Raw genomic sequence first — 14,100 nt, forward strand, 5'->3', positions numbered from 1 at the left:
ACTTTCTATTTTTCTCTAAAGTTTTCCAACTTTATTTCAACTTGCTTAATCTCATGTCCTTTGTCAATTTCTATAAATGTTCATCCACGACATTAAACTTTGTTTTTCAATGTGACTCAATCTTAACGCTGAAGAGAAATACATGGTAAGAGCTTTTAGAAATCGTCTTTTTTCATTTGCAATGATAGTTTTTACATTTTACAAGACTCCATATGATCATATTTTTCATTGTGTCTGATTTTTTACCATCTTTAGCTGAAGTTGATTATCGTTACATTCCAGTTGAATATGTTTGAATCGTCCACAAGTCTCGCTGAGAACCCACTTACTGGATTCCTGTTTACTTCTTTTAGTTGCCTCCCCAGTAAAAGTTTGGCTTGGTTTTCTGACATGCTACTGCTTCTTATTTCTAATTATATAAATAAATAACGACGGGAAGATGATGCAGAAATGTGAATAGCTTTGTTCAGATTATAATCTAATGAGTTTCTTCCTTACATAGATATGATCTCTTAGGTAGAGACGCTTAGATTTTTATAGGGAGATAGACCAATAGTTGTCTTTGTAGAGCCGCGTCTGTTCAATAATAATTGCATGATTGACAAGTAGTTAAATTTTCATTCATAAATTTTCATTAATAATTTAATCTATAATTGATTTATAGATTTGGTGGCTGGGTAGTCATTCATACGTCAGTTTGGCAATGTATGAATGGTCAGTCAGATCACCTAAATCAAATGTGGCCATCTCTACACTGTGGAAATCATGTCTGTATTATCACGGAGAAGATTTATGCCTTACACACACGTATACCATGTAAACAATTTTACTATAGATTTGTAATTCTTTTCTCTTTAAAATACATATCTTCTTCTTTATTTGTGAAGTTTCTTTTTGGCTTAAATAAAATCTGTCTAATATCTTCACTGCCAAGAGCATTTTAGATTTTGCATGGCATTGCTTTTAAATCATTTAATGGTAAGAATGGTGTCTGCAAAATTTCCATGTGTATTGTTTTTTTGGAGCTTTATGTATATCTCCATTCTATTTGTTCCTTAGTTTCAGAGTTTTTCCAAATAGAAAGTGCCTCTCCTTGGATTTTCTTTGGTAACCATGCCATTTTGTTTGGCATGTACTTGTTGTTTTATAGCAGCTATAAAAATAAGCAAACTACTACTTCTTATTCATGGTAGTTTTTCCCAAATCTAAATGTAAGATCCTGGTTGTTTTGTGTAGATTTTGTGGCTTATATTTATGCCACTTCTTTGTCATTTTCACATAGCATTTGCTTTTAATTTTACTATAGGAATTAGAAATAATTGTGTGGTATATCTTTTAGGAAAATCTATAAGATATGCTTTATGCCCAATAATATGAATTTTTTTAATAATGGATTTATTGATGATTGATAAGATTAAAAAATTTAAAAATAAAATATTTTCTAATATACATAAAATCTAAAGAAAATCATTTTGTTTCTTACAATTTATTAATTATTTTCTTTATAAAATTTGTGGATATATTTTAAAATATTTTGTTTAGATTATTTCTTTCATGGTCTATCATAATTTAATATAATTTCATATCAAAATATTATTTATATAATATTCTAGATAATCTAACTGAAATAATATTTTTCCCTTTCTATTTTAAACATCAACATAATGATCTTCACATACTATATTAATTATCTATAAAAAATAATTTATATATAGATATCTGGATGACATACACTCTATCTATTTAAAAATATCAATTCAAATTCATCATAAGATAATTTATATAATTATATAATGTTTGTTTGCAGATCAAAGTATACTACAAAATATTTAAAATTAGAATTACAATAAAAAATATAAATAAATTATAATAAAATATATAATCTTTGTTTGCAGATAAAATTTAAAATGAGAGTACAAAATTTTTCAAGATGTTTATCTAATTTTTATTTCTATTTAGATTAGTTTTTATATATTTGTTATTAATCTTGTTCCTTGCCACAAAATTGTTTTAAACAATGAAATTAGAATCAAATGTTTATTAACATTAATATGTTTCTTTAATACATATAATCTAAAGAAGAAATTTTTATTATTATTTCTTTCATGGTCAATCATAATTTATTATTATTTCATCTTAAAATATTATTTTATATAATATTCTAAATAATCCAACTGAAATAATATTTCTCCCTTTCTATTTTAAACATCAACACAATGATCCTCACATACCGTTTTAGTTATCCAATAAAAATATATTTATATATAGATATTTGCGTGACTTAAAGTGTATCTATTTGAAAATATCAATTCAAATTCATCATCATATAATTTATAGGTCAAATTATACTACAAAATATTTAAAATTAAAATTACAATACAAAATGTTTCAAGTTGTTTATCTAATTTTTATTTTTATTTACATTAGTTTTTATATATTTGTTATTAATCGCGTTCCTTGGCACAAAAGCATTTTAATAAATGAAATCAAAATAAAATCTTTATTAACATTAATATGTATGCTTTAATATATATATAATCTAGAGAAAAAATAAATTAAATAAATTATATTTTAATATACATAAAATCTAAAGAAAATCATTTTCTTTCTTACAGTTTATTAATTGTTTTGTTAATAGAATTTGTTGATATATTTTAATAAAAAAATGATTGGGCTGACAACTTTTCCTTAATATTATCTTATATGCTTGAAACTTTCTTTGTGTTGTACATACTCAGAAAAAGATGTAAGAAGAGAAATCACCTATCTTACATGGAAGCTGAGCTACTTAAAAGTGTTAGTCTTATAAATGATTATTGGTGTAGGTACGAGTGCCAACAACAAGCTTCCACTCATATGCATGGTTTTCTATGGCTTCCAAATGCACCAATGGACATGATCAATAGGAACAACCAATACAAATTAGATCAGGGAAAGAAAATCATATTTCCATGATCAATGATTACACTTCCATTATTGGGTTGACCTTTTATTTCTTGATTTTATGTGCTAACTCTATTTGGACCACTCAATTGTATCATTTGAGAGATTAAAAGAGCTCAATTAGAAAAATTAATGTTTTTTTTCCCTATCGGCTCAGCGTTGCATGCACAAAAGCTTGCAACTGCTAGTAATTAAAAAAAACAAATGAAAGACAAATTAGGCCCATCAATTTAAACACGAACAAATGCAATCTGAAGAAAGGCAGATCGTCTGTAGATATATATATATATATATACATATCCGTCTAGATTGTTTCCCTTGCCTAAAACTTCGTTTTTGAGGTTAACGGAGGAGTTTTACTTTCCCAAAGCAACCTGAAAAGATGCAGGTGGTAGATCTTTCTTACGGATTTTCTCTTATTCGACTATATGAATTCTCAATTGATGCCGGTATTTTAATTATTTTGCAGGCAAGCGACAGGTTCAATATCAATTCACAACTTGAGCATCTCCAAGCAAAATATGTGGGCACCGGGCATGCTGATCTTAACAGATTGTGAGTTGCTCATTTCCTTCATCTCTTAATTTTATGTTTTCTTTTTATATTTTGAGTTATTATACTGTTATCATTTTGTAAACCCTAGCCCCTTTCAGGACAAATTTGCCCTATTAGTTTTTTAAATATGTTTTTGTAATACACCGTGTATCCTTGGAATTTTTCTGTTATCTATTGGACTCCCTTTTTTTGGTTGAGAGATTTCCGTTGTTCAATTCTTTTGTTAATTTATTTTTACCATTTCTCATGTTTATGGCCCGTTTGAGAGATTTGGGGCTTTTTTGTGTTTGTAGTGAGTGGGCGGTAAATATACAACGGGACAGCTATGCATCATATGTGGGTCACTATCCCATCCTCGCCTACTTTGCTATTGCAGAGAATGAGTCTATTGGAAGGGAGCGATATAACTTTATGCAGGTCAGTTACGTTCACGGTTTAGTGTGTAGCAATTGTATTTGGTGGAACCTTTTGGTCTGTACAAGGATTTCTATTGATGCAGGGGCTCTCCTACCTTTTAACAAAGTCAAAACTCTAAGTCACTAAAACGTTACTTTAACAAAAGCAGAGACTCTCTGCTTTAAACTCAACCCCATTTTGTAGCTCAGATTGATAACTTTATTTTAAAACATTTTTTTTTTTTCAAATATATGGTTATATGCCTGCATTTATTTACAAAAAAGACCTTTCCTTAGCTCCTCTCTACTTGCACAGTATCCTTCTATGCATTTGAAACTGCATTTCCCCTCTTACGAGCCTCCACTGGTTCTCTTCTTCCTTCAGTGGCTTCTACTAATGATGCCCCACCCTTTTTTTGCCGTTTTTTCTGTTATTTAACAACCAGCCGTTTGTTTTAGACTGTTTCACTTTCTCTTCATCTGCTGGATAGTGGCTTGATGTCCTTTCAGCTTCTCATCTTCTCAATTTGCACTTCAATGAATGTGGAACTGATGCCCCACAGCCTGTTGTCAACTCTTTGATGTCTTCCCTTATTCCAAAGTCCGCTCAATGTTTGAGTTTTTGGGAGCCAACTGTTTCTTTCCTCCTTCGTTGAACATAACTTCTCTTCCTTTGATGTACCTATTTTTCTTTTCCATCGCTGTGGTTGCTGTTGGTTTTTGTCCCATTTTCTCCCTTCTTGAGCACTACTTCTTTTTTCAATTTCCCACAACCTCTCCCATCTCTTCAATTTCACTCCTGACCCTCCGACTCTCTCCCATTCTTTTGGTTTTAGCCCTGTTGATCCCCTGCTAAACAGTTAAAAATATGTTTGAAAGAAAACCTGTCCAGTGCATTTATTTGCCGGCACACTAAACCACAGTTCTTGGGGCTTTGCACCAAATAGCTCATGGCCTTGTCTATGCTTAAGCAGTTTGCATACATACTTACCAATGGTGCTTGCAATTCTACACCTTGCATAATGCTTGAATCCATCATCTTGTCTACACAGAGAAGAACGAGATCCAAGCTCTCTAGAGCTTTCCCCTTTTTAACATTGTTTCTAAGTAACATAGAAACTACTTCAGAATAACCTTGCAGAATTGTTGCCAAATTGAGCTTGTTCTCACTTTCACCCCAGTGACAAAGGAGTGCACATCTGATATGAACTTGTTTACAACAATGTAGACATCAACCATTCCTATTTTCTGATTTGCTACTTGTTTGCCTTTTGAATTGAAAAGCAAAATGTTTTTAATTGCTAGGCAGACCTACAAAAATAAAGAAGGAAAAAACAACAACCTGGAAACATTTTTTGTTGGCAGTAATATCCAGTTCACCCAGGTGCTTGTGTACCATGTAAACAGATGATGAATATTTTTCTGGGGGTTGGGTATGTAGTAATGTAAAGGGTCTATGTTGTCTGGAATCAACTGCCTTTGACATTTTGGGTCTTTTATTAACCCCTGTGACAAATCTTGCAGAATGCAGGACATGTGATTCTTTGTAACCCATACACAACTAAATGAGATCTAGTCTTTTCATGGATGCATAGGTTTTTAAGAAAATCTAGTTGTGTTGTCATGTCTTTTGTCTGAAACCCTAATTATGATGTCCCCTTTCAGTAGTGATATTTAATAATAAATAATAATATTATGAATAAAATTAAAATATATAAATCATAGTTGAAAAACTCGATTTCGACAATATCTCGGCCTCCCAAATTTTAAAAAATATCGGGATTTGTAAGAACTCAGCAAAAATTCCGGCAACAAATTGGCACTTTTATTGAACATCTGAGAATATACAATTTGTTAAAATATTAAAAAAAAATACATGCATACACACCACATTTGTAGAACATATAATGATTTGAGATATCCACCATATATTAATCAAAGTTATGAGTGAAACAAATTCCCTCATCGATTTCACAACAAGACAATTTGGTTCCAATGGCCCCATTTACTCTTTTTGAGATACCTGTTGTGGTTTTTTCTCATGATAAGGCACCGGGCCCTAATGGGTTCACTACATTATTTTTTCAGAAATGTTGGGATGTTATTCGTTTTGAGTTGCTTGAAGAATCCAAGAAAAATGTTTCCATTTTGAAGAACTTTAATACCACAAATATTACTCTCATCCCAAAGGTCAATGATCCCTATTATTTTGCTGATTTTTGTCCTATTTCTTTGTGTAATACTATCTATAAGATTATCACAAAAGCTATTTATTTGCGACTTAAGCCTCCTATTATTCTAAAAGTTATATTGACAAAACAAGGGGGTTTTGAACCTGGTTGAGAAACAACTGAGGGAGCCATAATAGCCCATGAGACCCTTCATACCATTAAAGAACATAATATTGCGGCCTTTGTTGCCAAACTAGATATGATAAAGGCATACGATAAAATGAATTGGTCTTTTCTTCTTGTAGTCCTTCATCAGTTTGGTTTCTCTTGTAGATGGTGTAAATGGATTAAAGTTTGCATTTTGGGTGCACATTTTTCTATTCTTGTTTATCGTTATGGAGGAGACCTTCAACAGACTTATTAACTCTTTTAATGAAAAGGAATTGTGGAAAGGTATCAACATTGTGGGTACATCCTTGTCCATAACTCATTCTTTTTTTGTTGACTGTACTTTACTCTTTGGATCATCTCCATATCAAGAAACACAAAGTATGAAGAAAGCCATTGATCTATATACGCAAGTTTCGGGACAATGTATCAATGCAACTAAATCTAAAATTTATGTTTTTGATACATTTCAATTGATTACATAAAGATTTATACATCTGCTTGGTTTTCCCCTTGATCATTTGCCTTCTACTTATCTTGGTGTTCCCTTTTTTATGGGATTAATCAAAGCCTCTTATTGGAAATCTGTGGTTGATTGTATCAAAAGTATAGTTAGTGCTTGGAAGGTTTGCTGGTTATCACTCTCGGGTGGAATTTTGCTTATCAAAACTGTTATCTTTGCCATTCCTAATAATAATTTCTTCATTTTACAAGCCCCCAAATGTATCATTTCTCAAATTGAAACTTTAATCTATACCTTTCTTTGGTCAGAAAATATGAATGGATAGAAGAAAATACCTCTTCTTTCTATTTTAGCCATGTCAACCTCTTGAGAACAGGAGGGTTCAGACTTCCCAACATTGCTAATAGGAATAGGGCTTTTGTTGCTAAGCTAGTTTGGCAAATGTATGACAAATCCTCTGCCAAATGGTGTCACCTTTTACAAGAGAAATATTCAGATAACTTGGAACCTTCCAGGGTTTGTACTGTCTTGGACCCGCCAAAGGGCTCTATCATTTGGGATTTCATGATTGCTTATCAAGAAGTTATTACTTCATTCATATCTTGGGAAGTGAACAATGGGGATAATGTCAATTTTTGGTTGGATTCATGGAATGGGTCACCCCCCCCCCCCCCCGCCACTATTGATTCCTTAAAGGATTTTTTAAACATAGTGATTCAAGCTTGGGGGACACCTTTTTCTAATTATGTTTGAACTATACATGGATTCACAAGGCCAGTCATTTGGAAAGATCCCTCAATTCTTCCTATATCCCACAATTAGATTGCTTATTTCAAACAAGTATTAGTTGAAAGGAATGTTTTTATGTCAAATCAACCAGATTGCCTCTTTTGGGTTCTGGCTAAAGATGGTAAATACTCTATTAAACAAGGATACTTAGCTCTCCAACACCATCATTTTGATTAGACCACATATCATGCTTTTAAATTCTGTTGGAACGGTTCAATTATGCCAAAAGCAAGATGTTTTGCATGGCTTGCATTAAAGAACCGAATTTTAACTAGTGATTGACTTTATAGATTGAACATTTCTGATCCCTTTAATTGTTTGCTCTGTCTGCAAGTTATGGAAACAATAGATCACCTCCTCTTAAACTGCCCTTTTGCCCAAGATTGTTGGCATTTTGTTCTTCACAAGCTTAATTTCCATATGCCAATACCTAAATCTTTGTGGGATTTATTCTAGGCATGGCCAATCTTACATTCTAAATCAATGTTTTCATGTGTTTGGAAGTACATCCTTGCTTCTGTAGTATGGGCAATTTGGTGGGAGAGAAACAAGAGAATTTTTAGGCAGACATCATCTCCAATCCCTCAATTTCTGAAAGGATTAGAGAGATCAATTTTTGAGCTTATTAATGCTATATTAAGTAAGTATAAGGGTAAACATTTTTTTTCTCCTTGGGATGGCTATGTTATTCATTGGTGGAAGGGTTTACTTTTTCCTCATCTTCCTGCTCCATTCTGTCCATCCAAGGTTTCTCTTATTTGAGCACAAACCAAGTGGATTCCCCCAAGTGAGGGTTATTACAAACTCAATCTCGATGGGGCCTCTATATAATGTCCCCACTATTAGGGTTAGATTGGGACATTAATACTTGCAGAATAAATGTTAGGTTTAAACACTAATAATTATAAATATCTTATTCTTGCCATAGTTCTGGCCATTATCTTATTCTCATCTAGCCATTTATACAGGGTAACTCATCACTCGCACTGGTACGATAACCATTTATATGAGGATCTCAGTTCGTGCATTGGCACTATGAGATTCCTTTTACAACTCATCAGCCATTTATATGTGGGTTGAGTGACCTCTTGCACTGGCACTAAAAGCCATTTATACAAGAGAACAAACCTTACATACTAGCACTATAAGATTTCATCAATCCCATTTTAGCCATTTATATAAAGACCACTCTTGATTCTATACTAGCACGGAGCCATTTATATAGATCAGCAATGTCCTTATACTGGCACTATGGGTTCTTAATCATTTTGTAAGAAATATATGTACTAAATAATTAATAAACTTATATTCATAAATATAAATAAATTCATAAACATAATTAAATAATTATAATCTATAAACATACCTTTCTTACCTTCTTCTTTTCTTGGTCTATGTGGCTCTATCCTTAGTCAACCCTTCAATGAATTATTCCTTCTAGATTATCTGAACTCTATATTTACTTTCCAAAACTCTTCATTTTCTAATTATAAGGAAAGGAAAAAATATACTTTTTCATTTCTTCTTTTCCAAGGGTCACAACCTTTCATAATACAAATCCTTTGAAAAGTCACAACACTTCATAGTTATAACCCTTTCGAAAAGTCACAACACTTCATAACTAAAATCCTTTGGAAAAATCCCAGTACTTTCTAATCACAATATTTTTGAATACTCGCAATTATTCATAATTATGAGCCTTTCAAAGGTTCACTTCTTTTCAATATCATTCATACCTTTTCAAAAAGTCACTTCCTTATTTTCTTCATGATATTACTTTCCTCTTCCATTTTTCCTTTTTGAATTCTTCTCTTCTCCTCTTTTTTTTTTTTTTTCTCTCTATAAAATAAACTCTCCTCCCTTTTATATCTTAATTTTAAGGAGTCATGTCTATTTGTTGAACATCTTTTGACTTTTCATTAGATTTAGTTAATTTATATTATTCTATGGTATATTATTTATTTACTTATTTGTGTTTATTTTATTTATTATTAAGTTTTATTTAGAAAGTTAACATACTTTCTACAATATTGTCTCTTGTATTTAATTTTATTTCTTTCTTTACTCATTAAAATTTTATTATTATTTTAATTATTTAAAATATCATACTAAATATTATTTTATTAAAAATATAGAATAAATAATTATTGTTTCCTTGTTTTATATTTTAGTATTAGTTTTAATATAATTTTATTATTTATTTAATAATATTGTATTATCTAATTATTATTAAAATTCTATCTTAAAATGGGGATACGACACTCTAGGGGAAATCTAGGTAACTTTAGCTAATAGTCATTAGAGATTTTAAAGGTCATGTGATAGCAACAAAATCATCTCCTCTCCCTCCGAGTACTACTAACAAAGCTGAGGCCTTGGCCTTGCACTTTGGTTTGGAACTTGCAAAATCACTATCAATATCTAAGTTACATGTTGAAGGGGATTCAACCATTATTATTAATGCGTGTATTAAACATCATGTATATAATTAGTCCATACAATATATATTACATCAAGTATGGTCTCTTCTTGATTCAATCTCTGAATGTTACATTATGCATACTTATAGAGAAGGCAATCTATTGGCTAATTCTTCGGCTAATTTGGGTACTGATGGGGTTTATATTAACTCTTTACTTTCCCCACCTTATCTTCTTGATTTCCCCAACTTGGTTAATATTATGACAAAAGAATATGTTTAGAATCCTGTTGAGCCCTTCTCAAATATTATTTGATAGTAAATCACAACTTCTTTGTGATTTCAATTGTTTTACTTTTATGAATCTCACTTGTTCTTTTGAGTTGTATGCAGTTCAGGGTCCTGGATTGCACTTGCATCGTTATGGCTTTTTTCTAATATCACGGTCTCAATTAGAGTTTTGGGTGAAGATTAATGATAGAAACTTTTATGATAGTGTTTGGTTTGGCTCTTGCTGTTGTCTCCAACACCAAACAATGAATTGTATTTATATGAGTTTTGGGCTCTTTGTAATCACAATTTTCTAGATTTGGGATTCACAATGACAAGATTCATTAGCGTTGATAGATACTCTCTCTAGATGCGGTCTTTCTTCTTCTTCATGTTTTTTGTATCAAGCAATGATCGAAGTTTTTCTTTTCTGGTTTTTTTCTTCGAGAGCCATTTTTGAACCAATTATTATTAATATAAATATCAGTTTCGCCAAAAAAAATAAAAAATTCATAGCAAATAATCTTGATAGATTAACATAGTGATAGAATCATGTGCCAAAAAATAATTACATCTGAATATAAATAAGTTCACTACATATAGAAGTCAAATTCCATGAAACTACAACTTCTGAATACATATTAAGCTCAATTTTCAATATCAATGAAAATTAGGAGTAGGAATCATAAATTGCGTCTACGAGTAAAGCTCAACAAAAGCCCATTCACAATTTGTAGAGCCTACACCTATGGTGATGACACCTGGACATAAAAAATTATACAAAATTAGCGAATTGCAATACATCAAAATTAAATAATAAATCATCAATGAAGACTTGAAAACTTACATTGATGATCTCCTCCATTAACTTGCTAATCTAGCATCAAATAGAACCTTCACCACCTTCACTACTTCGGGCTTCTTGGCATAAGGGCTTGAACCATTTTATTACAATAATAGATAAATCGTCTATTATTAGTTAATGGTAATCTATTGTAAATATCTAATAAGCTTTAGTTTGCTTTCTCTAGAATAGAATGCTTCTATTTTTTATGATTGTTTCCTAAGGAAACATCGTCTCATTCTTTTGTATAAATTGACATTTCGGTCTATGTTAATATCAAGCAAGTATTTTACCAATTACTTCCGTAATATGGTATTAGAGCCAATACTTGAATTTTTTTGAAAAATTTATAATTTCATTCAAAATTATTTGTTAAAATTTTTCGAAATAATTTCTAAGGTTTTTCTTCAACAATGCGTCTAGGGTTTTTTATTTTTTTGAGAAATTCATCTGTGAAGAATTTGAGTTTTGGCTAGGTTTCTTTTCTGAAAATCATGGGAAGATTTTTTGGAGTTTTTCACTTGCAAGGTTTGCAAATCGCAGCAAGAATTTTGTTTGCAACTCTCGATTTTTTTCCCAGAAGAAACGTCTACTACAACACATCTGAAAATCATGTTTGACCCATGACTTCCAATTCGTACTTCTCTGCATGTGTTTTTTGCAAGGTCAAGCAACAAGTTGTGCAGGTGTTTTTGCATGCAACTTGAAAAAATGAAGGCCGTTTTTTACTTGAAAATGGAACCTTTCAGGTCATTTTTTCTTCTGTTCAAGTGACCTCTGAGCGTTAATCTTCCTCCTCCAAACTGCTGTGACTTCCTTCCAACATTGGTCGTCTGTTCAAACGCTAGTTTTTGCTCAAAACAACATTATTTCTGCATTTTTCGACTTCCATGTCCGTTGACTGGTTTTTTTTGCTCGAAACCCTAATTTTTGGGGTCGAATGTTTTTTGATTATAGTTTCTTGTTGGGTTTTTCGAGAGCTTAACTAGGTTGATCGTCCATTTTTCCTAGGTGCCTCATTTTTCGAGCCAGCGGGTCCAAAAAATGACACCATATTCCTTTTGGGTTTTTCGAGCTCTCTTCTGGGTCACTAATTCCTCTGAGTTTTCTGTATTTTTGCCTTGAAGAATGTGCCTTCACAGATTTTCACAAATTTTCATTAAAAAAAATGCCATGGCATCTCTGACAAATATTTTGCTCGAGCATAACTCCAAATTCAATGGTTACAATTATGGCACTTGAAAGCAGCGGATCATCGCTATTTTTGAATATCGAAACACCAATCAACTTGTTTTGGGTGTTACGAAGCGTCTAACTTCTTCGGGTCCTGATCAAGATACATGGGATCTAAATAATCAAGAGGTAGTGATGCTTCTCAAATTATCTGTGGCTGATGATCAGCTTTCTTAGATTCCATCTGGCAAGACAGTTGCCGAGATTTGGACACATTTAAAAGGCCTTCATGAGACTTCTGACAAAAACAGGGCCTTTTTTTTGAAAAAGACTCTGTTTTCTATTGTCATGGATGAGTGCACCTCGCTCCAGGCACACTTGAATCAGATTCAGGAAATCTGTGATCAGTTGCTATCGGTTGCAAAATGGAGGAAGAGGATATTGTGGTTATCACTCTTCAAAGTTTACCAAAATCCTATGAGCATTTTATCGAGACTCTCAACATCACATCTTCTGGTGATGATTTGAAGTTCATTGATCTCTGCACACTACTGCTTCAGCAAGGTCGGTGGAAACAATAGTGTGGTAGTAGCTCCAGTTCGAGTTCATTGATCTCTGCACTCTGCACACGGCTTCTTCAGCAAGGTCGGTGGAAACAACAATTCGGTAGTAGCTCCAGTTCCACCTCCATAGAGCAAGCCTTTGTTGCGAAATCCTTTCAGAAGGATAAGGGCAAGTTTCAGTAGCCATCTTAGCAGAAGTCTTTTGCTCCAGCACCAAATGGTTCCAAAAAGAACATTTAATGCAACTATTGCCACAAGTTTGGACACATGAAGGTTGAATGTTAGAAACGCTTAGTTGCACAGTCTAAGCAATTAGGTTCGCAACCCAAAGTGAACAGTGCAGAGCACACTGAGCAGGCAGAATTTGCCTTTTACACCTTCATGGCTAAAAGGCCTGTAGATCATGTAAAGCCGTCTGCTTGGTACATTGATTTTGGTGCCTCTCGTCATTTCACTCACTGCAGAGACTGGTTTACTGGCTATAGCCTTATTCGGACTCTATTATTTTTGGTGGCGGAGAAGAGTACACGGTTGTCGATAAAGGCAACATTCAGATTCAGTCTGCTGGGAGGAATCTCATATTTTTTGATGTGTACTATGTTCCAGGGATGGAATTAAATCTACTCTTAGTTAGTCAATTGTTGCGACACTCTCCACACTTGGTAGTCACCTTTAGTTCACATCAGTGCACTATCACTAATTGGGTGACTAAGTCTATTGTTGCAGTGGGTCTTGAGGGTCATGGTCTTTTCAGACTTACTAAGTTTGGTGATTCTTAGGACTTAGCTATGGCTGCTCAGCGATCTTTTGTCAACACACTTTGGCATTAGTGATATGGGCACTTAAATGTGCATTATCTCTCACGGCTTGCTCGGGATGAGCTTGTTCTTGGATTACTAGAGATTTAGACTCAATAGCTTGGAGTTTGTGACGCATGCCAGGCTGGGAAGCAACATCGCACATCTTTCACTAGTGGCGATTCATGGCGAGTTTCTTAGGTACTTTAGTTTGTTCATGCCGATATCTGCGGCCCTATGGCCACTCCTTCTGTTCTTGATTCCAGGTATTTTCTATTGTTTGTTGATGATTTCAGTAGAAAAATGTGGGTGTATTTCCTTAAAAAATAGATCAGATGCATTTCTTGTATTTCAGAAGTTTAAATCCTTAGTTGAAAAAGAGTCTGGGAAATCTATTATTACTCTTAGATCAAACAATGGGGGAATTTTGTTCTAATACTTTCTCTAACTTCTTGGATACACATGGCATCAAACGCCAATTAACCACACCCCACGCACCACAATAGAATAGTGTAGTTGAACGTCGGAATAGGACAATCACCGAGATGGC

The 14,100-nt window shown here is 32.9% G+C and overlaps 1 protein-coding gene across 2 annotated transcripts in view; it reads left to right on the plus strand.

Annotated features, from left to right (window-relative positions):
* The first annotated feature begins 2,950 nt into the window (after nt 1-2,950).
* Nucleotides 2,951-14,100, plus strand: part of LOC149571204 (uncharacterized protein At4g14342) — a 59,998-nt gene continuing 48,848 nt past the window's right edge. Inside the window, exons 1-3 of one of the 2 annotated variants that reach the window (XM_089812781.1) lie at nt 2,951-3,331; nt 3,413-3,498; nt 3,792-3,915. In XM_089812781.1, coding sequence (XP_089668907.1) covers nt 3,326-3,331; nt 3,413-3,498; nt 3,792-3,915 — 216 coding nt within the window. In that variant the 5' untranslated portion in view covers nt 2,951-3,325. The remainder of the gene's footprint in view (nt 3,332-3,412; nt 3,499-3,791; nt 3,916-14,100) is intronic. The other variant, XM_089812782.1, reaches the window with a different exon arrangement.

The sequence above is a fragment of the Cupressus sempervirens genome, chromosome 2 (assembly GCF_028749045.1).
Source record: "Cupressus sempervirens isolate cs-2001-9-10 chromosome 2, ASM2874904v1, whole genome shotgun sequence".
NCBI classification, from domain to species: Eukaryota; Viridiplantae; Streptophyta; class Pinopsida; order Cupressales; family Cupressaceae; genus Cupressus; species Cupressus sempervirens.